Source organism: Momordica charantia (assembly GCF_013281855.1).
Source record: "Momordica charantia cultivar OHB3-1 chromosome 9 unlocalized genomic scaffold, Mcharantia_2.0 BLBB01000009.1, whole genome shotgun sequence".
Taxonomy (NCBI): domain Eukaryota; kingdom Viridiplantae; phylum Streptophyta; class Magnoliopsida; order Cucurbitales; family Cucurbitaceae; genus Momordica; species Momordica charantia.
The window spans coordinates 4,133,473-4,159,325 of NW_028275167.1; the positions used below are offsets into that span (position 1 = coordinate 4,133,473).

General features: G+C 36.4%; 1 protein-coding gene across 4 annotated transcripts; it reads left to right on the top strand.

The window, feature by feature from the left end:
* The first annotated feature begins 679 nt into the window (after nucleotides 1–679).
* LOC111016661 (protein SEMI-ROLLED LEAF 2) lies at nucleotides 680–25,730 on the top strand. 4 transcript variants are annotated; one of them, XR_002602206.2, is made up of 20 exons: nucleotides 681–1,212; nucleotides 2,232–2,306; nucleotides 2,975–3,090; nucleotides 4,222–4,336; nucleotides 4,657–4,785; nucleotides 6,133–6,180; nucleotides 6,536–6,714; nucleotides 6,792–6,988; nucleotides 7,115–7,407; nucleotides 13,193–13,342; nucleotides 13,432–13,974; nucleotides 14,072–14,218; nucleotides 16,221–16,293; nucleotides 22,113–22,240; nucleotides 22,458–22,658; nucleotides 22,750–22,887; nucleotides 22,977–23,090; nucleotides 24,208–24,447; nucleotides 24,802–24,897; nucleotides 25,002–25,136. XR_002602206.2 is itself a non-coding variant. In XM_022292134.2 (20 exons), exons 1-19 carry the CDS (start codon nucleotides 1,081–1,083, stop codon nucleotides 25,164–25,166), a joined length of 3,183 nt encoding a protein of 1,060 aa, XP_022147826.1. In that variant the 5' UTR covers nucleotides 683–1,080; the 3' UTR covers nucleotides 25,167–25,206; nucleotides 25,370–25,730. The 4 variants fall into 4 exon arrangements, 3 of the variants coding, with proteins under 3 accessions (XP_022147845.1, XP_022147826.1, XP_087973626.1); XM_022292134.2 differs by lacking the exon at nucleotides 24,802–24,897 and adding an exon at nucleotides 25,370–25,730 and having other exon boundaries at nucleotides 683–1,212; nucleotides 25,002–25,206; XM_088117500.1 differs by lacking the exons at nucleotides 681–1,212; nucleotides 2,232–2,306; nucleotides 24,802–24,897 and adding exons at nucleotides 3,498–3,620; nucleotides 25,370–25,730 and having other exon boundaries at nucleotides 25,002–25,206.
* Nucleotides 25,731–25,853: the final 123 nt, after the last annotated feature.

The following is a 25,853-nucleotide window of genomic DNA, read 5'->3' on the forward strand; positions in this document are numbered from 1 at the left end:
GGACATTAGAATATCTGTTAGTTCATCCTTATATGATCATACATTCCGTTAGACAGACACTAGAATCTCTGTTAGTTCATCCTTATATGATCATTTTTTGTATTCGATCGTATGATAGAATGAGATGAATTTTAGTCTTAGTATATATAAAACTCAAAATTCAGATACTTATTAAAAATTGAAATTCTAACAACCTTAGAAGTTAAAAGAATTAATTACGCACAATATTGAAAATTCAAGCACATGTTATTATTATTATTTTTTGGTCGAGTTCAACATTTAAATTGGCATATAACCATAATATTAAATATCCGTTGACATGTCGACATTTTCATGTATTCATAGTTTCAACATCGACACAATGATTAATTGACATTTCTATTATATTATAAAATAATCAACAAAATAGGAAAAGTATCAACAAAATATCACAAAATATAAATAATATTAATATTAATAATTTTAAATTGATTTAGAAATAGGAAAAAAATTATTTATTAATTTAAAATTTTGTTACAATTTTTAAATTTATAATATTTAGACAAGTATCCATCAACGTCCATATTTTATCCATTCTTTTTTATTGAAACATCGATAAATCAACCTTGACATTTTTAAATCTTTCATATAACTTCGAACGAAAAAATGAAACACATATATAAAATATATAATTTTAACAATGAAGGTGGCGGAAATAAAAATATAACGGTATGGGATTTTGTGAGAGGCGGGAGAGCACATATATAGCCGAAAATGGAGGGAAAGGAAGCGGAAGGTATAAAATGATGTTGAGTTCGGCCATTTTTGTTTCGGTGGAGGTCTCGGAGATCCGGTGCTCTCGCGCTCACCTACCGAACGTCAATTCTTTCACCAATCTCTCGAGGGCAATCGAATCCCACCGCCGGTCCTCCCCCCCAAGCACCGCCGGTCAATTCTATTCAGTTATCCGAATCCCGAAGCATTTTGGATTCTATCGATCTTTGCGTCACGATCGCTCCACCGGAGTTCCGAATCGGAGGTATCTGTTTGTTTTAAGGGGAGCATTGGGGGTTCCTTCTCGTTAGGGTTGAAAGAATCGGAATGGTTGCGGGGCAAGTGATGATGCCTGTGTGTGAAAGTTTGTGTTTCTTTTGCCCTGCATTGCGCGCGAGGTCGAGGCATCCTATCAAGCGATACAAGAAGCTGCTCGCTGATATCTTTCCTCGCTCTCAGGTCCCGTATCTATCTCTTTCTTTGTGAAAAAACTATCAGATCTTTTTTTGTATTGTTTGTTGGTCAAGGAAATTGAGTTGAACGCAAAGCCCTTTTTGGTCAAGTTTTGAATAGGTTCTTCTACCAATCCCCTCATGGTCCTTGCTTAACTTATTGTTCTGTAAACTGGTCGCCAATCATTTTTTGAGGGCTAAATTTTACATACATCCTTCGATTATGAAAATTTAGGGGTAATTTATAGAGAAAACTATAAAATCTTAACAGTTTAATATATATATATATATATATTTAAAAACTAAATTGAACTAGGAGGGTCCTCATCCTCCTTCCTTCTTCCCTCCGTTCCTCTTGCAAGAGCCCAACCCGGTTTGCTCCCCTGGCCTTCTTACTAATCTGCCTCATTTTTTCTCTGATGGAATATAACAATGCCTACAGTCCCGATTTACCAGCACTGGAAGTCTACTAATGAATGAACCTCCAAAGTCCAAAACGACTTTCTTTTATAACAAAATAAATCAAGCCTACTGGGTCATACTTATTGATATTGGTTGAGTTTGAGGAGCTTGGTTGACTGAAACGAACCATAAATGTGGACCATTGTCAGGGGAGAGGGCTAATTTATTTTCACGTGGACTGCTATTTTCTGTTAATACTTAAGATAGCTGCATATCTTATCAAGGGGAATGTCAAGTTAGAGTTGTTAAATTCTCATACCATATCAATCTTATTCGGTTAAAACCCTCCTTTTTAATACTTTTTTGGATAGAGTTATGGTTCTAGCCTTGGGTTGGTGGAAATGTTTTTATTCTCCCTTTAACAACTACTCTCTTAATGAACTTATTACAAGTTGGAGAGCTTTCTTGTAATTATTCTCTTAACGAACTTATTACAAGTTGCCCATGTTGATTATAATGTGTGTTAGTGTTTTTTGTGCCCAAAAGCTCTGTAAGTTCAATTTTCCATTTAATCTCACAAGAACTCGGTTCTGATATTGAACCTTCTCTTTCATGTTATGGCAGGATGAAGAACCTAATGACAGGAAGATTAGTAAATTGTGTGAATATGCATCCAAAAATCCTTTCCGTATGCCCAAGGTGCCACTGCCTGACTTTTATTTTCAATAATATCTTGGAATCATGCTCTTGTATTATTCTGAAAAATGACTTATTTACGTTAAGTTTTTTTTGTCACTTTACATTTCACAATCTAGAGTAAACAATAGTATGTAGCAGTTGCTATGTGGATTTAACTGTTATTACAAGGAGGTTACGGAATCCCCTTAGCATGGAAGACAGAAGTGCAGAACTATTTTGATAGGAATCAATCATTGCAGATTTCTCCCTCCTCTCAGTTTCTCCCTTGAGAAATCATATAATGTAGGAGTTGATAATTTGAAGGTCTCTGGGTAACTTATGGACTTACTTTTGTCTTTGCATGATCATGCTCTGTAAAACTGCGTCTGTTTACTTTGTCTTGATAAAAGTTTGATTTGGATACTCATACTCTAATAATGCTTTCTTCCTATTAAAATTTAATTGCCTATTTGAGAGATAACATTTTCCCGATGCAAGCTTCTTTAAGTTTTTTTTTTCCCTTCCCCACCTTTATTTTGGCTACGTCAGTTGTTTGTCATTACCATAGTTTCATTGTGTGGCCCCTTGCACATGGGGCCATATTACTTTTCTGATTTACCTTTATAACATTGCTATTTTTACTCTTAATCATTTGATACTTCCATGAAATTTTAATATTATTTTTGCAGATCACTAGTTATCTTGAGCATAGATTTTACAGGGAATTGAGAAACGAGCGACTTCACTCTGTTAAAGTCATCATATGTATCTACAGAAAGCTGTTGATTTCTTGTAAAGAGCAAATGTAAGTTCCTATTTAATTTTGTAATGGCAGTGAAATATTTGAATAAGTGTACCTTTCTATGAGATGCCAATAGAAAGTGCACCAGGAATGCTAGACATGGTTGAGTGGTGCTAGTTGCTAATTTATGCTTACATCTTAGTCGTATCAATGACTTTCTGAATCAAGTAGAATTTATTCATGGCAATTGAATGAACTCAGCTCTGGCACATGATATATTTTACCCTCTTCCCCCATCTCAAACAAACAAATTCCTGCCTTTTTCAGAATACTTGTTAACTAGAGCAGTTGTGGATGACCGTGCGTGCAAATATTTAGGAATTACTTTGCTCTATGAACAAACGGTTGTACTGTGATTACTCTTCATTTTTACTTTTCACATTACTTAGCGTCTAATGCCTACTATTTAGACTTGCATTAGGACCAATTGGCCAAGTTATATAATTCAGGCTGCCGTATCTTTGAGTTACAATGGTATTGCCGATAGTGATATGCAGGACAAGAGTACAATGTTTATTATGAATGATCACAAGGTAATTTAATTGTATTTCACTATTAGTGTCACTTGCATTTTTAAGCTTCAAGGTTCTACCATATTTCACTCAAATTCCTAGTTTCAAACTGGTCAAAAATAGTATGGTACGGGAAATAAATATTTTTGTGCTCTTTTTCTTTTTACAATTAATTTTGATAGGATTATCTCTACACTTGGTGCTCCCCTTTTTGTAATATATATATATAATGGATGAAGTTACGTATCTGTGCAAGGATTTATTAATGGCCTCAAGTATCTGTTCCTCACACGTCGTGATCGTGGAGAACTTTAGGCTACACCAAATAAAACAATTAAACCAAAAATATAAAACTAACTCACTACATCAGATCGGATTTCAAATTAATGATTTCTGTTCACTTCTTTATTAAAATTTTGTGATTCATATGTAAAATAATATTGTTGAAGTAAAAAATCATGATAACTTTTTAGCCCAATGAATATAATTCGTCTATGTTTTGCGGAAATATTTTCAATAGGTGGATAATAGGCATTCTTATTGATTTGTGATGTCTCCTGACCTTAAAATGTATTACTTACATGCATTTGAAAGTTGTAATCGGCATAAATAACTATTGCAGGCCTCTATTTGCAAGTAGTTTGCTTGGAATCATCCACATCCTACTAGATCAAGCACGTCATGATGAAATGCGAATTTTAGGATGCCAATCTCTCTTCGATTTTGTTAATAACCAAGTAAGGTTTTCTTCTATTACCTTGTATTTTGGTTATAGATCTTGTCTATTACTTGGTCTTTTGGTTCCTTTGTTTGGTTGTTTTTCTTCTTTTTTCGCTTCTTTTGGGAGCTTGTATCCTTGAACGTTTTTCTTCCTTTTCATATTATCAATGAAAAGTTTGTTTCTTGTTAAAAAAAGAGCCAAGTAAGGTTTTCCAGTATGGTGGGGCTTACTTTTTAGATAGTTGTTTGGTCAGTTTTTGGAAGAATGTGATGAATTAACTCCAGGTCGTTCCTTGCAAGTCCTCATTATATTTATGTACTTTTATTGACTATGCAGAGGGATGGTACCTATATGTTTAACTTAGATGGATTGATTCCCAAACTTTGCCTTTTAGCGCAAGAAATAGGAGAGGAAGGGAGAGAAAAACAAATGCGTTCTGCTGGCCTTCAAGCCCTCTCATCTATGGTAAGCTGCATTACATTTATTTGGCTGTAGTACTATGTATTATATCTTTATGCACGTATTTAATGTGTTGGTATTTCAAAGTCAGTAGACTGATTTTCCAACTCCATTTCTTTTGTATATTGGAAGATAGAGTGGAAAAATGATCTTCAAAATGAAGCCCACAAACATTTCTTTTGCAAGGTCCTAGTTCTTGATTGACTGAAGCCATTAAAAGGACGTTTTGGATTTAAAAATATGTTTGAGATCTTTATTTGGGGGTTTGGTTAAAGAAAGTAGTTGAGAGGAATAATTCAGTATGAACAAAAACGCAGTTACAGAGAAATTCTATAAAAAACAATGTAGTAGCCTACCTAGGAAGGAAAATTTTCAGCTTCCCTATGATATGCATATGCACTGATGACCAGAGTGGAAAACTACTTGTTCAAAATCAAGCCCAAAAACCAATCCCTTTGAAACGTGTCCTACTTTGACTGACTGAAGCTGAAATTTTGGGTTGGAAAAGTGGCCTTTGAGACCGCCTTTCTGGGGTTGGTCCTTTTTTGGGATTTGTAGCTTTGAACACTTTTGATAAAATTTCATATCTTGCTCAAAAAGATACAATTACTTAATGAAAAATTTTTGCACACTTTTTTTAATTGCTAAAAAAATCGGGACTGCTGGTATGTTCAAGTGGCAAGAAACGTGGATGGTTGGATCTTAGAATGCTTTCACGGGTGGCACCTCAAAGGGAAGGCTAGAGTTTTGTGGAGATGTGCTTTTAGAGCTCTGTAAAGGAATACCCGCTCCTTCGAGGACAAAGCTAAGTCTTGGGATTCTTTTTGTAATAGTCTTCAAGTTTTAGCATCTTGGTGGTGCCTTAGATATGAAATTCTTTTGTAATTACCGCCTTTCTTTGATTTTACAAGATTGAAGAGCTTTTCTGTGATAGTTTTTGGAAAGGGGACCGCCTTGGCCCCTGTCCGTAGGCTGTTCTTTTGTTTTTTTAATGAATCGTTTCTTATCCAAAAAAAAAAAAAAGAAACAAGTGGCAAGAATCTACATTGTGAAGGTGGTATCACCTGCATTAGGGGGAGGGAGAGGCATTGAAGCAGGATGCCCACTGTAACAATTCTGAATTTTGTTGACAATACCCGAAAGTTTTTTTTTGGGGGATACAAAAAAGAACCTAAATACAAATTGTTGTCCTGAACTATTTTTTCTTTTCCAATGTCAGCTTTCTTGTGTACCTTTTAACATTTAAATCACATTCCAGTTCTCTCATTTAGTGCAATTATTTCTGTTGGAATATCATATTTGCTTTCTTGTTAGTTTGGACATTATTTTCTTATCTGAGTGTTCAATCTGCAGATTTGGTTTATGGGTGAATTTTCCAACATATCAGCAGAATTTGACAATGTGAGTTGCTTTGGATTTATCGCATAATTATCTTTTTTTGGCTCTGGTTCCTGATAGTACAGCCTTTTTACCCGTGTCTTCCTACTCTTTTTCCATATTTGTTCTCTGCTATATCCCCATCAAATTGAACAAGTACGAGGAAGCAAGATTGACAATTTACTTTTAAAAAAAAAAAAAAAAGATTGACAAGTTAGAGAATTTCATTTGTCACTGTGTCTTGTGATAAATATACTAGTCTCTGATAAATTTTCTTGTTTATTCTAGATATTTCACTTGTTTCCTTGTTGTTATTTCTTCTGTTGGTGGTATAAATTTTGTCTAAAATTTAGTAGCATTTTCACCTTCCATGAATTAGGTTATTTCTGTTGTCTTGGATAATTATGGGGATCTTAAAAATACTTCCAGTTCTTCTGCCCACAATGAGAAAGATACTCAGGATGCAACTGCAGTAGTTTCCCATTCACGCGAACACATAACAAGGATGTGTTCATGGAGGATGATAGTTACTGAAAAGGGGGAAATGATTGTGTCTCTGTAAGTCCACGTCTCAGCATTCCATGATTATATTTGCATATCAATTTTACAAGTCTTATCATTGTTATATCTAACAGGGAAGATGCTCAGAACCCAGAATTTTGGTCAAGGGTTTGCCTGCATAATATTGCTAAGTTGGCTAAGGAAGCTACAACTATGCGGCGTGTCTTGGAATCTTTCTTCCGCTATCTTGATAATGGCAATCTCTGGTCTCCAAAACTTGGGCTTGGTCTTTCCATCTTGGTAGATATGCAAGTAATAATGGAGACTTTAGGTAATATTATCCTTTGAGATTTTTATAAAGTTGGTGCATTTGAGATCTAAATTACTTATTCCCACTTATTCTTATATTTCCATAATTTTACTAGTGGTTCTTATGAAATTCATTTATTTGTTACAGGGCACAACTCACACTTTATGCTTGCAATTCTCATCAAGCACCTCGATCACAAGAATGTTCTAAAAAATCCTATCATGCAGATTGACATTGTTAATGTCGCCACCTCCCTTGCTCAGCGTACAAATGCCCAACCATCTGTCGCCATAATCGGTGCACTAAGTGATATGATGAGACATCTTCGAAAAAGTATACATTGCTCCCTTGATGATGCTAACTTGGGAGCGGAAATTGTACAATGGAACCAGAAACACCAAGCTTCAGTTGATGCTTGCCTTGTGGAGTTGTCCCAAAAGGTAATTATGCTTTCATTTGTGTTTTTCTCAAGAGCGATTGTTTGGTTGAAGATACCCATAAAACCGCTAACTAAAGATTCTTTACTGACTTCATGAGTTACCAGGAAAAACCTATTTAGAGGCCCCTCCATTACAACATTCCCACATTACTATTAATAAAGATTGCAATTATTATGGTAGGAGAGCATTCCTTTGAGATTGCAAGTAGAAAAATCCATGAATGGAGGAAGAAATCGATATCTATTTTCAGCAAACTTATGGTGACCAGCATAATCCTTGACCATCTAGCCTCACCATGGAGCATGCTATGGATGGGCTTGGGACAAACATCAGCCGTGAATCAACCTTTGAAGAAATATATGAAAATGAGACAACGCCAGTCATCCTAGCCAACCTAGGCAGCCTAGCAAGCTACCAAGGAAAAAGGTGCAAAAAAGGGCCAGGGCTATGTCCACCAATAAATATTGCTTCAACATTAGCTCCAAGAAGGCCCACCTCTGGTGCAAGCTTTGTGATTACTGACCCTGATGAGAGTGATATTCAGGGTGAGTTACAGCAACAACCAAGATTTTAAGAAAATGACATGCTTTTGGCCAACCTGAAGCCTCAAAGTTTGGGATGAAGATTGACCTACCCTCATTTGATGGATGGTGGAATGTTGAATAGCCTTGTGATTGGGTAAAAAAATGTAGAGAGTTTCTTCGTGTACACCAAGGATAAGAGAGTCAAGCTTCTTGCAGTTAACTTAAATCCAGCCTTGATGTCACGAGCTTGTAGCACTTGGCATGGTAGGACCAACCGCAAGCAATTGGAAAAGAGTAGGGGAAATGCCTATAAGCTTGTGGCCTACATTGTGTAGAATCGCAGACTATTGAAGGAATACTCATACCCACAAATTGTGAGCAACTACTATTATGATTAATATCATAATTCCCGCCTAGGAAGTAGGAGAGTGGCTGAATACATTGATGGATTTTTATGACCGAATGCAAGGAATAACATTAGTGCGACAAAATGCCAGTAATTTCAAGAGTCATTGCAGCCCATAACCTATCTCACAGAGACTGTGACACTAGTCCTCAAGATTGAAAAATAGCTCAATAAGGCAGCTATCTCACAGTGACTGTGAAACTAGTCCTCAAGATTAAAAAATAGCTCAATAAGGCAGCTAGCTAAGCTATCCAGTGAAACAAGTGCTGAACTTGCATATGAGTACACAATCAGCCACAAAAGGACATCATGGACGGCCCGACAAATCAACAAAAGTGCAAGAATGAATGAGTGAACAAAATGGGACTAATTACTACCAACGCTACCTACAACTTATTCAAGAACTTGAACATCAAATGCTATAGGCTCTAAATAGGACACATGTCAAATGAATGAACTCCTATGTAAGCCTATTGGGTTATAGGATATGCTACAATAAGAACCAGAGAACGGAATGGCATCTTAAGGTGAAGTCATCTTAAGGGAGTTGTTTCGTTAGAGGAAGACAGAAGGTAAATGAGTTTTTTTACATCAGCCCTATTGAATTATCAAGTAGCCTACCCCCACTAGGAGACCATTTTCTTGGTGCTACCTTACCTAATTTTCCCCATCATGGGATGGACCTTTAACACAAGGGACTCATTTAGCCAAGTATGAGTTCACGTGCAGTACTCACACTTTACAGTTACTTGATCTCCTAGGTTAATTAAGAGGTGTATAGTCTTCTTTAAATTAGTTTGGAAAAATGGATATATTAGATTATGGCCTGCAGACCTGTGGAAAGCAACTTTTATTCAAGAGTGAAGGAGGGTTTTTTGAATGACTAGTAAATGCCCCGGGTAGGTTCACCCCGGTTTAACCACCTCTTTTGAAGAATTCAGTCATCTACTTTCATTACATTTTCAAGCAAGGAAAATGACAGCCACCTGACATGCTTAGGGAAGTTTTTTTTTTTTTTTTTGAAAAGAAACAGATTTCATTAATGTAATGAAATGGAAAAGGAAACAAAAGGGGGAAGATCCCAAACCAAGGGAGTTACAATAAAGCTCTCCAATTGGTTAAAAGAGAAACAAAGCTATAGTGTTTAAAGATAGGAGAACATTTACACCAGGATACAACCATAGATACTATAGCTTCAAAAATGATGCCAACAGAAAGTTCCTTTCCTAAGAAGATCCGACAATTCCTTTCTAACCATGTCGACCAGAGCAGCGCCCTAACAAAATGCTTCCATAGGATTCCTGCTTCACTGGTGAAAGGGTGCTCCAGAAGAGTGGATGCTAGGAGAGAACAAAGATCCGTGTGTAGGACTATAGGCCAACCGAAGGGTGAAAGAATAGAGGCCCATAGCTTTGTTGTGTATTCACAGGAAACAAAAGTGTGGCCCAAGGATTCTTCTTGTTTTTACAAAGCACACACCATTGGGGTGAAAGAAACGTATGCTGCAACTTCTTTTGAAGCTTGTCATGGGTATTAAGGGCATTCCTCTTGACCTCCCATAAAAAAACTTTGATCTTTTTTGGGTAATGATCCTTCCAAATCGATTTGTAGAGCATAGTCTCCTCATGAGTAGTTTGTGAGATTTGTAGATCTTGTAGAAGGGAGTTGACGGAGAAAAGGCCAGATGGTTCCAATTTCCAGACAAATCTATCACATCCCTGATTGATGTGGATGGGAGACAACAGGAGATGAAGCTCTAAGCACTCATGGATTTCTGCATCTTTGAGATTCCGTCTAAAACAGAGGTCCCATGATTTTGTAGTTATCGACCACATCTCCTTCACCAAGGCATCTTTGCAGGAATGTAAAGCAAATAGGAGGGGGAATACAATACATAGAGGACCGGGGGCCAGCCATCCATCTTTCCAAAAGAGAACTTTAGATCCATCGCCTATCTTGAAGCAGCTTCTGTCCAGAACATGTTGCTTCTGTTTTATATAGATTTCCAGGGACCATGGGCAGAAGCAAGAGAATGGTGAAGGGAGCTTTTGTGCCTATTGAGGGGCCCATATTTGGCTTCAATGACTTGCCTCCAAAGGGTCAATTCTTCTGTATGATACCTCCAGATCCATTTTGCTAATAGAGCTTTATTCTTTTCCTTGATTTTGGAGATGCCGAGGCCTCCATCCTCAATGGGATGAGTGATCTTATCCCATCGCACCAGGTTTTGCCCATGTTTGTTGCTACTCCCTTTCCAAAAAAAATTCCTCATGACTTTCTCAACCTCGTTAGCGACCTGTGTGGGGATGGAGAATAAAGAGAGGTAATAGATTGGGAGGTTGGATAAGGTAGCTTGTAGAAGAGTAAGACGACCACCTTTAGAAATAAAGGAGCTTTCCCAAGAGTTGAGCTTTTTCTTCATTTTTTCAAGGATGGGGTCCCAAAAAGAAGCTGATTTAGACTTACCATTTAGGGGGAGACCTAGGTAAGAATTTGGCCAAGTTCCTTTTTTGCAGGCAAAACGGTTGGACAAGAGATCCAATTCTGTTTCCATCAAGTTGATACCCAGCAATTCCGTCTTTTGTAGATTAGAATTCAGTCCTGATGCTTCTTCAAAGATTTGGATGGTACAAAAGAGATTTTTAAGATGGTCACTTATCCGGTGATGAGAAAAGGATAGTGTCGTCTGCAAATTGTAGGTGATGAATCTCTAGCTGAGATTGACCCACCAGGAAACCTTTAGTCAGATTCAATGTCGCTGCATGGGAGAGGAGTCTACTGAAACAATCAACAACAAGGATGAATAGGAAGGGGGAGAGGGGATCACCCTGTCGAAGGCCCCGGGAGGCCTTAATTTTACCTCTAGGGAAGTTTTCTCTACATTATCTAAAAATAAACTCTGGATCTAGGCATGCAATTGTGTATTTTTAACACAAAAGTTTTTATGGTTTATTGGTGGCAAAGATGGAATTCAAGTTGATTTAAGAAAGGTGGAAGCAATCAAGACCTGGCCTCTACTGCAATTTCTTTCTTTTAACAAGAAACGAAACCTTTCATTTAAATAATGAAAAGATACAAAACGTTTCATGGCCTTACTACAAATTTTTTTTGAACAAAAAACGAACTTTTTATTGATTAATGAAAATGAATACAAAATGTTCAAAGATACAAACTCCCGAAGGAGTGAAAAAAGATAGTAAAAATTAGGAAAATACAATCCAGAATACCAAAAATATAAGAACCAATCAACCTCCTATACATATCTATATAGGGAAAAGGAAAGCCCCTAGCGTAAATCATATTAGGAGAATAATGAGTAAAAAGCTTGGATAGAGCATACCATTGAGAAGTTTTCAACTTAGCCAAACTAAAGCACCCCACCGAAGTTCAGATTCTTTGGTTTCTTTCAAACCAAAGCTCCAAGATGATGGCTTTGACCCGTTTGCCCAAAGAAGGCTCGCTTTAGGAGATAAGAATGGACCAACAGCAATTGAGTAACAGTCTTCGAGACCTCCGCATCCATCACCCAAGAAGTATTGAACAAATGGAGCAAGGATAGCCAACAATCTGCTGCATATGGGCAAGAGAAGAAGGTATGCACCTGGGATTCACAAGCAACCATGCACAACACGCAAATGGATGGTTGCATGTGCATATTTGGAGATTTCTTTTGAAGAACTCCTATCGTGTTGACATTTCCATTAATAAGAATCCAAGAAAGGATATTATCCCTTTTTGGGCTTCCCGTCCTCCACAACTTAGAGCATTGTTCGTCTGTCATCAAGGAAGAAGTCTTTCTTGGCTTGCACAAAGAAGCAATCAAAAAAGACCTTGAAGAATGCAAACTCCACACCAACTGATCTTCATTCGCTTGCAAGAAGACTGCATCTTCATTCTACTTGCCTCCATTTCCTTCTATTCATAGTATTTCGGCTTCTCCTCTAAGCTTGGGATAATGGGTCCTAGAAGGGCATTGAAAGACGAGGAGATTATGAAGCTTTCAGAGCTTCTTTCTTGCATTTCTTTGGTTACTATTTGAGAAGATGATGAAGTTCATCATTGGGGATTGGAAAAGGCGGGCCTCTTCTCTGTTTATACATGACAGCCTAGATTAACTCTTGGCTTAATAATACTACTTAACTCACCTGGTATTCATGGAGGAGTTAGAACTACTGAAGATATTCTGCAGCTTCACAAGGATGTTACAAAGCAGATTCAAGAAGCCAATGAGAAGTATAAATTTGTTGTGCATATGAAGGAGAAATTTAAGGAGTTTAATGTCAATAATCCTAGTTATGGTCCAGATAAAGAACGGTAGACTTTCTACCGCCAAAAATTATAAACTATGCTAGAGGAAAGCAGGCCTTTGCAAAATGTTCAGCAAATTTTGACCAAATGCTTACAAAATCAAATTGTCGGTAGGGTTGAATATTTCATGAACTCGGAATGTATCTGATCTTTATGAATATTATTTCCCAAAATAAATTTTGAATGGCATCCTGAGATTCATAAAATGGGATTGAGTTTTTTTTAGAGTAAGGGATTTGATGTACCTAATATCTTGGTATTGTAACTACCAATTCATATTTAAAAGGTTTATAGTTAGACCAAAGTTACCCGTCAAACTGGTAACCATGGATTCCAAACCAGGGAAACGCCTCTTTATAGGCAAGGTCCCTTCATTATAACATTTACATGTAGCACATTTATAAAGATCACAAGTAGTTTCTTTTGGCTTTTGCATTCACGACATAGATGCCTATGGTTGAAATGTAATTTAATTTTTTATGATATTTATAACTTACAAACATTTTTTTGATGGTTCTAGTGCTGATTTTCCTGCAATGTCGTCCAGGTTGGAGATGCAGGTCTTATTCTAGACATGATGGCTGCAATGCTAGAAAAATTGTCAAATATTCCTGTAATGGCCAAAACATTGATTTCTACTGTCTACCGGACAGCTCAAATTGTGGCATCAATACCAAATTTGGTGTATCAAGATAAGGCAAGAGCACATAATCTATGTTTTTTCCACCACCTTTTCTTTACCTCTCTTCCCCCGCCTTTTAAGTCTTAAATTAAAATGAGTTGCAGGCATTTCCTGAGGCATTATTTCATCAATTACTACTGGCAATGGTTTGCTCAGACCACGAGACCAGAGTTGGTGCTCACCGCATATTTTCTGTTGTTCTTGTTCCATCATCTGTCTGCCCACGTCCTCATGCTTCTATTCCCCCCTCAACAGATCCTATTTATATTCAAAGAACACTCTCAAGAACTGTTTCTGTGTTCTCCTCTTCAGCGGCACTTTTTCAGAAAGTGAAAGTTGAGCACTATTCTGTACAAGAGATCTTCTTAAAGGTGGACGAAAAGCCTATAATTCAACAGGTTTCAAAGGTTGAAAGTGATTCCATTTTGAACAGACTGAAATCAAGTTACAGCCGGGTTTACACTGTGAAAAAGGATCCATCAATTCCAGCTTTAGGTTCAGTTATAGGCGATGAAGATCCAAAGATCAACAATAATACCATATTGAATAGACTGAAATCCAATTACAGCCGAACTTATAGTATGAAAAGGTATCCACCTAGTACGGTTGCTGATGAGAAACCTTTGATAAGTTCAGAAAAGGAACCGGTATGTATGTTGTTCTTTATAACTGTTTCAGTAAAGATTTCTCTAGTATTGTTTTTTCATTGTCTGACATTGTCCTTTTGTTGAATTAATCCTCCAGACAATGTTCCTTAGGCTTAGCAGCCGCCAGATTACCAATTTGCTCTCATCAATATGGGCACAATCTATCTCTTCTCTAAATAAACCTGAAAACTATGTAGCAATTGCTCATACTTACTGCCTCGTGTTGCTATTTGCACGGACTAAGGTAACTTCATTATTGCTTGTTCAATCAATATATTGAATTGATATTATAAAAATTTTCGTACCCTGTTCAAAAGAAAAATATTGAATTGGTATATCTTTTCCGCAGGCCTGAGTAATATAGTCCATATTATACTTTGGCATCCGACATTCTTTATGCCCTTCATTTTGTGTTGGTTACCATTAAGACAGCTATTGTAGTGTCAATCAATATTATGGCTATGGTATGTTAGAAATATAAAATCTCATATAAGAAGTAACGTAGTCTGAGAGTCACTTTGGCTTGTAAAGGCATCAAATATAAGATAATGATATTTTCTGATCATGTAAAGTAAATAAATCTTTTGACATTTTTGAAGGACACTATTTATTAGTTTACATCAGTTAGTTATGTTTTAAAAAAGAACATGTCAAAAGTGCTTATTTTATATTGTTCATTCAGAATAACAATGTAGTTTTACTTAGTTATATAATTTTAGAGTCCAAAATTGTTTGCATGAGGTATTGGTCAATGGGTTTAACATGTTAAGCACGAGTTTCAAATGGAGAAATCCTGGATTGCTCAAAATTGAGAAGAAAACTTTGGGTGGGGGAACTTGAGAAATTCTTATTTATTTATTTATTATTAAATTTTAATTAATTTTATGGGAACTAGAGAAATTTCTTTTGAAGTGACATCTAATCTGTTATTGTGGATAAGAACAATTTCATTGGTTTTGTGAACTGTCGGAAATGTTTTTCAAGCTAACCAACACTTTGATAGTTTGAAGGGGCATTCATGAGTAAATTATAGAATATGACAAATTTTCGATGAAGTGAATAAAAAAAATGATGATTTATGATTTGAGGATCTTGTAGTTGCAAATTTAGATTACTAACAAGCTTAACTTTGAGGATATTGGCTTATTCAGAAAAGTTCCTATAATAATGATGTTGATGCATCTGTCTTACAATCAAATAATTATCATAAAATTCAAACTAATAATGAAGATGATATGCCTGATGTATCACCTCATTTACCATGGAATTGGATTCTCATGTAATTTTTATGCTCAACTTCAGTCAATGGAGGCAATTGAATATGCCAAATTAGTGCATACACCTTATTTAGCATCCTTTATGATCAAACCATGTAAAATGTAGGTGCTTAGGATGATATTTAATGCATATTTTCACAGCATCTTAAAAGTTATGATGAAATGCTATCTTATAATTTATTACTTAAGAATTATGATTTTATCAATTTAAAGAGTTGGTAAGGCTTAGAGAGCCAACGTATATTGGTTCACCATCTGCTTTCTGTTTTAGACAATTAAAAGTGCATCTTATATCTATTGGGGTGATAACAGATGTCTCAAACCATGGGTTTGGATATATGGATTTGCAATCTGGTAGCAAAGGGCTTGGACTTGATCTGTTGTAGGTGGCAGGGTTTATGAAACTCACGGGTTATTTATCTAGGGTATTAAACTTCTCACGAGAGTATTGTAGAGTGCTCTTAAATTCAGCTAATATAAAAGGTCAAAGAAGATGGAGGCTTTTATAACTCCTCCTTAGGTTCTTTGATTGCTTGTATTTACTTTTGCTTTCTTTCCTTAATTCTCCTTCACTCCTTGGGGAGTTTGTATCTTTGAACAATTTTTCGTTCTTTTTCATATATCAATGAAAATTTCGTTTTTTGTTTAAAAAAAAAATGTATTATGGAACTTAGTTAACAGTTTTTCTGAGCTCCAACCAAGCCACAAAATACATTTGTAGTTCCTGATATTCTAAATTCATATAAGAACTCAGCTTAGCTTGTGACTATAACGTAGAGAATTGTGATACTTTAGGGTTCTCTTAAATCTGTGAACTGTTACAAAGCCTAATGAGAACATGTTATATTAAGAACTTGGCTTATTCTATAATTCTTGGCCATTATGAATTATTATCCATTTGATACTTAAACTATTTTTCTAATTACCACTATATTAATTTTCTTTTCCTTATGATTGTTGTGGTGATAGCACTCCAGTCACGAGACGTTCATTCGAAGTTTCCAACTAGCATTTTCGTTGCGGAGCATTTCCCTTGCGGGAGGTAGATTACATTCTAAAACTAATTAAAAGTTATATTTCATTTGTACAGATTCTAAAATCTTCCCAAAACATGAGCAAGGATGAGAAACTCATTGTGATGTCAAAAATTTGTGAGCAGGTTTTTATAAATAATCATACTAGTCTCGTTCATTACCTAGAATTATGGTAAGTTATGGGGCGACAAGCTGTAAGATATTTCATCTGAAACATCGAAATCACCAAGGTTTTCAACTCTAGAAACCACAAGGTGCAAGGAAGGTTTGTCTTATGTATAGTTAGTCAAACCAACGCTCTAGACTCAACAGCCTTCCTCTAAGTAGGGAGGTCAGGAAAATAAAATGGAAAGAAGTTATTGTGCTTACCAGAAGAGATTTTCATGATGATTTGGGTAAGATCTTGGAGGCTTTAGAGCAACAACTTCGGACGAAATTCATCATTAATCCCTTTCAACCTAATAAAGCCCTTCACAAATGCCCTTCTAAAGACACTGTGAGGATGCTGAGTATAAATGTTGGGTGGGTTACCTTTGGTGCCTTCACTATGAAGTTGGTAACGTGGGACATAAATAAGCACGATGGATAGCTGTGGTCCCCTTTTATGGTGGTTGGGAATATTCCACTTCATTCATGGAGTGTGGATCTTTTCAGGGACACTGGTAATAGCTTTGGGGGCTTCTTGATCATGCATGTGAGAATGCAGCTTTACTAGAATGTATGTAATGTAGCCATAAAAGTCAGAGGAAACTACTGTAGATTCATTCTAGCAGAGATCAAAATTTATGAAGAGAAGTCAATCTTCACGGCCCAAGTTGCAACTTTTGAAGACTCAAACCTTCTCATCGGAAAAGCAGTGAGGGTGCACAACAGTTTCTTGTCAAAAGCGGTAGAGAGGTCCTATTCTGGCAACCAGGTTCTTATCCAATGGACGTTTGGCGGGTTGAAGACAATTCCCATTATCCAGTGGCCACAACCCATTCATAGGAATTAATTAACTTGTTTGTCACTGCTAGACACTGAGAGGTAAGTGACAACCGACCTGCTTCGATGCAAACAAGTTGACCCCATTGAAATTTTATGTCCTTCAACTTCAAACACGATCAACCAGACGTGCCCCCTAAGATCTTGAAAGATATTACTTATCATAGGATGCCTTTTGAAAAGGCAGAAAAGCAAAAGATCTCTGGGAAGGTCCACTCCTCAAGAAAGGTACTTTTCGCCAAAGAAAAGGAAAATCCCCAAGTTTCAAGGAAGGAGTTATCTTATCTACAAAACATGAAAAACAATAGAAGGAGAAGTCAAATCAAAGAGAAAAAAGGAAAACAATTATGGGTGTCCTCAAAATCCTCAGTATCTAGCTTAGAGAGCGATAGATCGAGGATCCTGAATCCCTAGTTCATACGAAGGGCTGCTAAACAGACTTTCACCTCTGTTTTCAAGAAGGGAAATGATGTCGTCTAAAGTTAAACAGATTGTAGTTGTGGAAGAAACTCCTTATGGAATCAACCTATAGATACTTTTATTTTTAGTTGATGTGGGGGATGGAGAGATAGACGGACAAACTATTCCTCCAGAAGGCTTCCCTTTTACTAGGAACATGGTGGTGGCCCCATGGAAGAACAATCTGTGTACTAGACCTACTACTAGCAAAGGCAAATCGGCTAGAAAAGGGAGTGGTTTTAGTAAAAAAGGGTGTCAAGAAATGAGGAACCTTCTATCTATATGGGAGTAGGATGCCAAATTAAGGGTCGGGCCCTCAAGGTCTTTAATGAAGTTGATTTTTTTGAATGTTTGAGGGCTGGAAGCACTCTTTAAAAGAGTTCTCATTAAAGACCTTCAAAAGCTACATTCATATGTTGTTTGTTTGCCGGAGAGGAGACTAAATGTAGCCTAGTCGATAGAAGACTTATAAAGTTACTTTGGAGTTCCAGACATATTGGGTGGATCTTTCTTGAGTCTGAAGGATCTGTCTTGTTGTATTATAGTCCTTTGGAATGGATGGAGGATCAATTTTTCTTCCTTGGATGGCAGTAGCGTTGGTTCACAGCTGTGTATGAGTCCTCTTACTCTTATGGTAGAACCGAGGCAAGAAATTGCAGATTTTTCAGGCCTTTGCCAAGGAGCTTGGTGTATTGGGGAGATTTTAATGTGGTGAGATAACTCTATGAGAAATCAAGAAAAGGGAAAAGCAGAATTACTCGAAGCATGAAGGAGTTTAACTCTCTTATTGTCTCTTTGGAGTTAGAAGACTTGCCCCTCCACAACGGCTCGTATACTTGGTCAACCCTCAAAGTTCAACCCATCCTAGCAAAGATATGTAGATTTCTAGTTTTGAAGGTGTGGTTGGAATCTTTTAAAGATTTGAGAGTAGAGAGACTCCTTAGTTCCGACCATTTTTCAAATTTTTTTGAAGTTTGGAGGGCTTAATTGGGAGCCTTCCCCTTTCAGGTTTGGAAATGCTTCGCTGGAGTCTCCCCTCTTTCTCCCTTTGGTAGAGCAATGACGGTTGAGGATGACTAGATTATGCTTTTACGAAAAAGCTTAAGGGTTTAAGAGTGTCCCCCCGAGAGGGAATAAGGAGGTTTTTGGCAATATTTTATCCATTAAGGAGCTGTTAGATGCCATCGATAATGTATACAAGAGGGAGGAACAAGGTAATCTTAGATGCACAAAGAAAGGAAGAATTTGAAGGTGGAGCTGATGGCCACGATGATGAAGAAGCAGAAATGTGGGTTCAAAAAAGTAAATTGTGGTGGCTGGATGAAGGAGATAAAAAATCCAGTTTCTTTCACCGAGGGACTTCTACTCGAAAAAACAGATCCTATATTGCTCTGCTAGAAGATAGTAATGGTTGTCCTAATGATAGGGAGATTGAGAAAGAAATCATAGGCTACTTCACTAAACTCTACGGCTGCAGGGAGAACAAGGCTTCAACTAAAGTTGAATTTGGGTTGGGATCTGCTGCCCAGAGAGTGGAAGGATCAGATGGAACCTTCTTTCTCCTTTTATTGAAGGGAAAATTTTGAAGGCATTTTCTGATTTAGTGAGTTTATTGGAACCTTTGGTTGATAAATGAGAGCTAGACTTGAAAAGTGGAAAAATCTTGCACTTTGGAGGGGGGGTAGACCTAAGAAGCATGGACATGCTTTGGACACGTGTTTGACAAAAATAAAATAGCGTGTCTGGCTTTTATTTTTGTTTATTTTTATTATTTTTAAATAATTTTGAACATGTGGGAACACCCGGTGGACACGCCCACTTAAAAGAAACCGTTTTTTTTAGTTCAAAAGAAACGTAAAATCAAATGAAAAACAAAAGTGTTAGCTATCCAACCCAACCCATGAGCTCAAGCTTTTAGGGTTGAGTGGTAGTTTATTAATCCTTAACATGGTACCAGAGCATGAGGTCCTATGTTCGACCCTTGCATTGTTGTTTTCACCCCATTTATAATGGTTTCCACTTGTTGGGCCCTATACAATTATCCAAGCCCACAAGTTAGTGGGAATGTTAGATATCCAATATATGAATTAAATTTACCCAACCCATGAGCTTAAGCTTTTGGGTTGAGGGGTGGTTTATTCATCCTTAACAAAAAGAAAGTCCATTAAGCACTTAAAAACCCACTAATAAAAAAAGTTATTATTAAAGAAAAAAACCCAATTAGTAACGAAGGAGAGTTTCTCCTCTCCTTGCCCGCTGCCATTGTAACTACAACTAACTAGGTTTGGATTTTTTATTTAGAAGTATTACTATGTCAATATATACACATATATTATCTAAAAAAATTGTTAAAAAATTAACGTGTCCCTGATGTATCCGTGCCCTGCATTTTTTGAAATTGAAGCGTCACTGTGTCCGTGTTGTGTTGTGTTCGTACTTCTTGGGGATAGACTTACCTTGGCTCAAGCGATCCTCAATAGCCTTCCAGTGTACTATTTCTTGATTCTAAAAGCTCCAAAAGCTTTAATTAAAGCGATGGAGAAATTGATAGGGATTTCATTTGGGGTGGGGGTGTTCACAAATAGGGAAGTCACCTTGTTAATTGAAAATGGACCTCCCTGCCCCTTCCAGTATGGAATAGGAGTTACTCTTTGGAATAAAGGAATGATGCTCTTCTTCTACAATGGCTTGGGAGATTTGCTCATGAAGAGAAGAGTTTATGGTGCAAAGTAATTGCTGCTATTTATGGCCTCGAGCCCCCTTGATGGAGACCTAAAGCTGCAAAAAGGTCTGCTAGAGGCAGACCGTGGGAGGATATAAACAAAAACAGACTAGGTTTTTTGAAGTTTGTGGTTTTAAAAGTGAAGAATGGGTGTAGGGTGTGAGTTTGGGGAAACGTTTGGGCTGATTCTTCCTATCGTTCCTCCATTTTTCCAAAATTTTTGGCTCTTCCAAGAAAGATTGCACGATTTCTGATTGTTGGGTGGAAATTTCCCATACGGACCTAGGTTGAGAATAAATTTATTTGACAGGGAGGTTACTAGATGGGTGATGTTAACTGAGAAACTTGATTTTAATGCAAATCGGGCTGGGGAAAAATAGAATGTGGTGGAAGGTAGACAACAGTGCATTTATTCAACTAAATCAGCTTTTTACCTTCTGGTTAGTTCTATGGCCAAACTGAAAGCCCCGGTGGTGAACTATATTTGGAATTTCAAGGTGCCCAAGAAAGTCAAATTCTTCCTTTGGTCTTTGTTTTACAGAAGCGTGAACACTATTGAGAGACTCCAAAAAGGATATCTCATTGGGTTTTGTCCCCCTCCTTTTCCTGCTTTTGTAATAGAAGTGAAGAAATGGTAAATCACATCTTTTTGCACTGCACTTTTGTGTATGGGGTGTGGTCTATTATTTGACCTTGGTATGGACTTTATCTTTGCCTACCGTACAAAATTGAGGAGAATTCTGGTGGTTCGTTCATCAAGGGTGAAGCTCAAATTATATGGAATTGTGCAGTTGAGATTTTGCTTTTGACTCTCACAGAGAGAAAGGAATAGGAGACTTTTTGAAGATAAAAAATTGTTAGAGGATTCCTTTTGTATCAGTGTATGACACACTGCTTCTTTGTTGTAATTATACCCTCGATATGATAGTTATGGAAAGCTGAATTTGGAGAGGGTAATCTCCACCCTCTGCCCTTGGGTTGTCCTCTTTTTTAATGATTTTTGAATACAATGTCTTTTATCCAAAAAGAAGAAGAAAAAAAAAATGGAATCTAGAAAATTGACTACTCAAAAATTAGATGCATATTAGATGTGGCATTATTGTTAAAATAATGGACATTTCTTTATCTTTGTAAAAACCAGGTGTTTCTACTTTCATTGATAAAAAAAATTATGTGGTTTATATAATCGACATATGAGTGGAGGAGAGGTAAAATCGATAAAAACTTTTATCAGCAATTCCATTTAGATAAATTAGATAAAGGGATAAAATAAGGGCTCAAAGAAGAGACATCTCCAATCCTAATATATAAATAATACCAATATATTAAAGACTACAAAAAATATATATTTATAAATAAATAAAAATAAAGTACCTCTTTTATTTCATCTAAAAAGTCTTTTACTTTTTATTTCGACGGCCTGCCCTGGTCAGTACCTAGCCGAGTTTTTTTTGTTCCAATGAAAATTATTTATTTGATTTGAAAACACAAAATGTTTTTGTAGTAATTTGGTGAGTTTGACTATCCTGTTACAGATTAGCTATAAAAAGTGTAAAGATGAAGTTTACACTCCAAATGTATTTGGTTGGAAAGACATTTTTCATCGATAGTCGTCATATGAGTCCATCTCTGCAACTAAAAGAGAATTTTACAAAATTGCAGGTCAATTGCAACCATCACATCGTAGATCCCTTTTTACTTTGGCAACATCAATGATCATCTTCACATCAAAAGCCTACAACATCATGCCTCTTGTCCCTCGTGCTAAAGCTGCCCTTACTAGTGAAACAGTAAGTGTAAAAATTTTGTTGCCACTGATTCATATGTAGTACTAATTTGTCTACCTTCCGATTCGATTTTTTTTTTTTTTCCTGGATGTTTTGGGTTCTTGATCTTACTTTGGAAAATTTTTTAGTCCTACGGCAAGAAATATTGATTTATAAAGTGAAGATTTTAACTTTCACGAATAATGTTCTTCAACTTACTGGGAATTTTTACTTTTATCAGGTTGATCCATTTCTAAAGTTGGTAGAAGATTGCAAGTTACAGGTTGCTAGTTTAGGACAAGACAGTTCCAAACGGGTTTATGGATCAAAAGAAGACAATGAAGATGCCGTGAAATCACTTTCAGCAGTCGATACGAGTGAAAACCAATCTAAAGAGTCATTTGCCAAGCTAATTCTGCAGACATTGGATAATATATCAGAAGTAATCATTATTTCAGTATACCACACAATAAATTTTATAGTTTCTATTTCTAGTAAATGTAACTAGCTACTTTTTGTGATCTTTCAAGCAGAACGAGCTCTCATCTATTAGAGAGCAACTACTTCAAGATTTTTTGCCAGACGATGCTTGCCCGTTGGGAACTCAGTTTTCTGTCACACCAGGAGAAATTTATCAATGTGGACCTAAGAATGACGGAACTCCTGACATGGTTTCTTAAACGTCATTCATCTCCATGTCTAATATTTTTAACTATTTTCAAATGGTGAACTTCACTTTACATTTTGGTGTGGTTGGCAGGTTAATCCATTATTTTCAACTGATAATGATAATTTATGTGAGGAGCCTCAAAGTCAAAATGATAAGACCTTGGGAAGTCCAACTCTCATGAGTGCTGATGAACTTTTGGAGTTGGTAAGTAATTAAATGCACATGAACTCAAATAGATCTATAAGGTGTGAGATAACACAACTTTGGTTTTTATAACTTCTCCCCAAATGTAAATGAAAACTAGAGCAGACACAAACTACAAAGGAAAATACTTGGGTCCATGTCTCTACGTTGATTACCATTGAAAAATTGACAGCTCATTATTTTTAACAAAATTTTTTGTTTTTCCATTTTTGTCTCTTAGTTGTCAAACATTTAATGATGGTGAGCACAAGATAGGTTCTCACCGTTCAGGATCTAATTACTATTCAACTATAAATGCAAGATGTTCAAGTTAAAGGAAGGAGGAAATATGAATGTACTTTTACTGATTGGGAAAAGTAAAAATGCTCTGGAGATATAATAATCAACAAACCTCTTAGGATACCATTTGTAGCATATAATGAAAAGATGGAAACATCATTTTTTCATGGATCCCCTTATCCCTCCACGTCATTGGATTGAACACTTTTGCTCAACTAGAAATTAATTGATTTGAGGCTTGAGTGACACCACCATTCTAGGTGTTTTTTTTTTTTTTTAAATAAGAAACGAACTTTTCATTGATGAATGAAAAGGAACAAAAACGGTCAAAGATACAAATTCCGAATGAAATAAAAGAAAATACAACTATTAAAAGTTAAAAGCATCCCGTGAAGAACATGTGATATTAGAGGAGTAATCCTTAGAAAAATGTGATATCGAATACAATTGAGATGCTTTTAAGCTTAGCTAGCTCAAAGCATTTAAGCCAATCCTTCTTTTGTCTTCAAATATTGTTTGGTGGTATTTTATCCTATTTGAATCAAGGGCATGCTGATAAAAGGCTTGATTTTAATTTTCTTAAATTTATTTCATGAAGGCTCTTGAGATTTATTATTGCTGGTTGAAGTTAATACTTAATTTGATATATTTCTAAGTTTCTTCCAAAAATTTTCCAAGTGATTGGTGTCTGCAGAAGTATAAGCATAAGTGGGATTTCTCTACCCTTTTCTTTTTTTGATTGCTTCATCCTGACAGAATAAATCAATGAAAATGCTTGTTATTAGCTACCACCATTGTTCTATCGATGTATCTTTCATATTAACAAGCTGTGACACAGGTTTCCACTATATCAAATCAAGTAGGGAGATCATCAGGCTCCTTCCCGACAAATATGCCCTACAAGGAAATGGCTGGTAACTGCGAGGCCCTTTCAGAAGAAAAGCAGCATAAGATATCCAATTTTATGAGCTCTCAATCAAGTGAAAGGCGACGTTCAGGTAGAACTTCCAACAATGACAACAACAATCAGTTAAAGGAAGAACCTTCAAGGCGTCGCGTTCAATTCAATGTAAATACGGTATGTTCTTTATCATATACTCCACTATTGATCAGACTTAAAACTATGGTGTTGGGAGAACACAATTGGTAGGAAAAAACCCACAACCCCTAGAGTTACTCTGCACTGGGGAGAAAAATAGAAAAAGAATGTTGCTCTAGTAAGTAAGAGAACATAGAATTTGCTTCTTTGTTATTAGAAAATAAGAGTTAACTCACGGTAGGGTGCTCATTAAAAGAAAATACTTTTGTGGAAACCATTTTTTTTAGTACAACATGTGGTGGTGGGGATCGAATTCACAACCTCTTGGTTAGAGATATATGCCAATTACTGAGCTATGCTTGCTTTGACTTGTGTAAACCATTTATTTAAAAGGAAAAAAAGGCTTAACACGAAGGATATAGAGAAAATTGAGACTGAAGCATTCTTAATAGGAACGGAGATCTTACTATGCTCTCACTGAGTATTTTGGTACATACATCTACCTATGTTCATAGACTAACAAGCTATGTCCCCATGCTGTTATAACTATCCCTTTCCTGTGAAATCTGACTATAAAATTCATCGAAATGCAGAGCGGAAACCCATTCGTTGACTCAGATTTTCCCAAGTACCGGAATTCGTCCATGGACATCCTTCCAAGGGTTTGTTCAATTGAGTACCAAACTCATCCCCACCTCTTCGACCTACTACCATGCTCAAACCCATACGATAACTTTCTAAAGGCAGCTGGTTGTTAGAGCCATATGGTAATAATGATGACTGGCTATAAATTTCAAGGTGAGAAAGCGAAAGCTCCCTGGCTCTGCCTTATGTATTGGCCATCTTCTCATATTAATGCAAGTTCTTGCCATCTTTTTTGTACATATTCGTTTAATCCATTCGTGCCATTCTCTTGCTGGAGAGATGCTCATCAAATAGTACTTCTTTTTGGTTGCTTCAGCTGGCATGCTCACAGATTGTTGAAACCAGTTATTGGTGGTGCCCCTGGATTATGTATGGTAGATATAGATTTTTAGACGGGTTTTCTTTCTGCAATTTGGATTCCATGGCCATCTCTGTCCATTTGTAAAAAGTACAGATAATGGGCTTGTAAGTAAGGAGGTTCCATTTGTAAAAGGAACATTTGTGATATATAAATACTATAGGATTATAACTGTAGTTTATTTAGGTGAGGGCTCCTTTCATTCCCCTCTCTTAATTAAGTTCATAAGTTTTAGCTCATCTAGTTCAAGCATGGTATAGGGTCGATATTTGAAATTTAGAAAGTTTCAATTACATTATTTAACTTTAGATTATGCTTCTATTTAGTGTCATGTTAGTGCCATCGATGACAAATTGGTGTGACATGCATATTAGTTAAATTTTAGAGTGGAAATGATGTGATAAATAGTTTGATAGGTTAATAGAATAAATGTATCATGTTG

What these genes read in the sequence shown, in the direction of transcription:
- LOC111016661 (XM_022292134.2), top strand. Translation starts at nt 1,081, where the DNA reads ATGGTTGCGGGGCAAGTGATGATGCCTGTGTGTGAAAGTTTGTGTTTC. An exon ending in CATTGGATAATATATCAGAA is followed by an intron (nt 22,659 to 22,749) that starts GTAATCATTATT and finishes TCTTTCAAGCAG; the next exon opens with AACGAGCTCTCATCTATTAG. An exon ending in ATGACGGAACTCCTGACATG is followed by an intron (nt 22,888 to 22,976) that starts GTTTCTTAAACG and finishes TGTGGTTGGCAG; the next exon opens with GTTAATCCATTATTTTCAAC.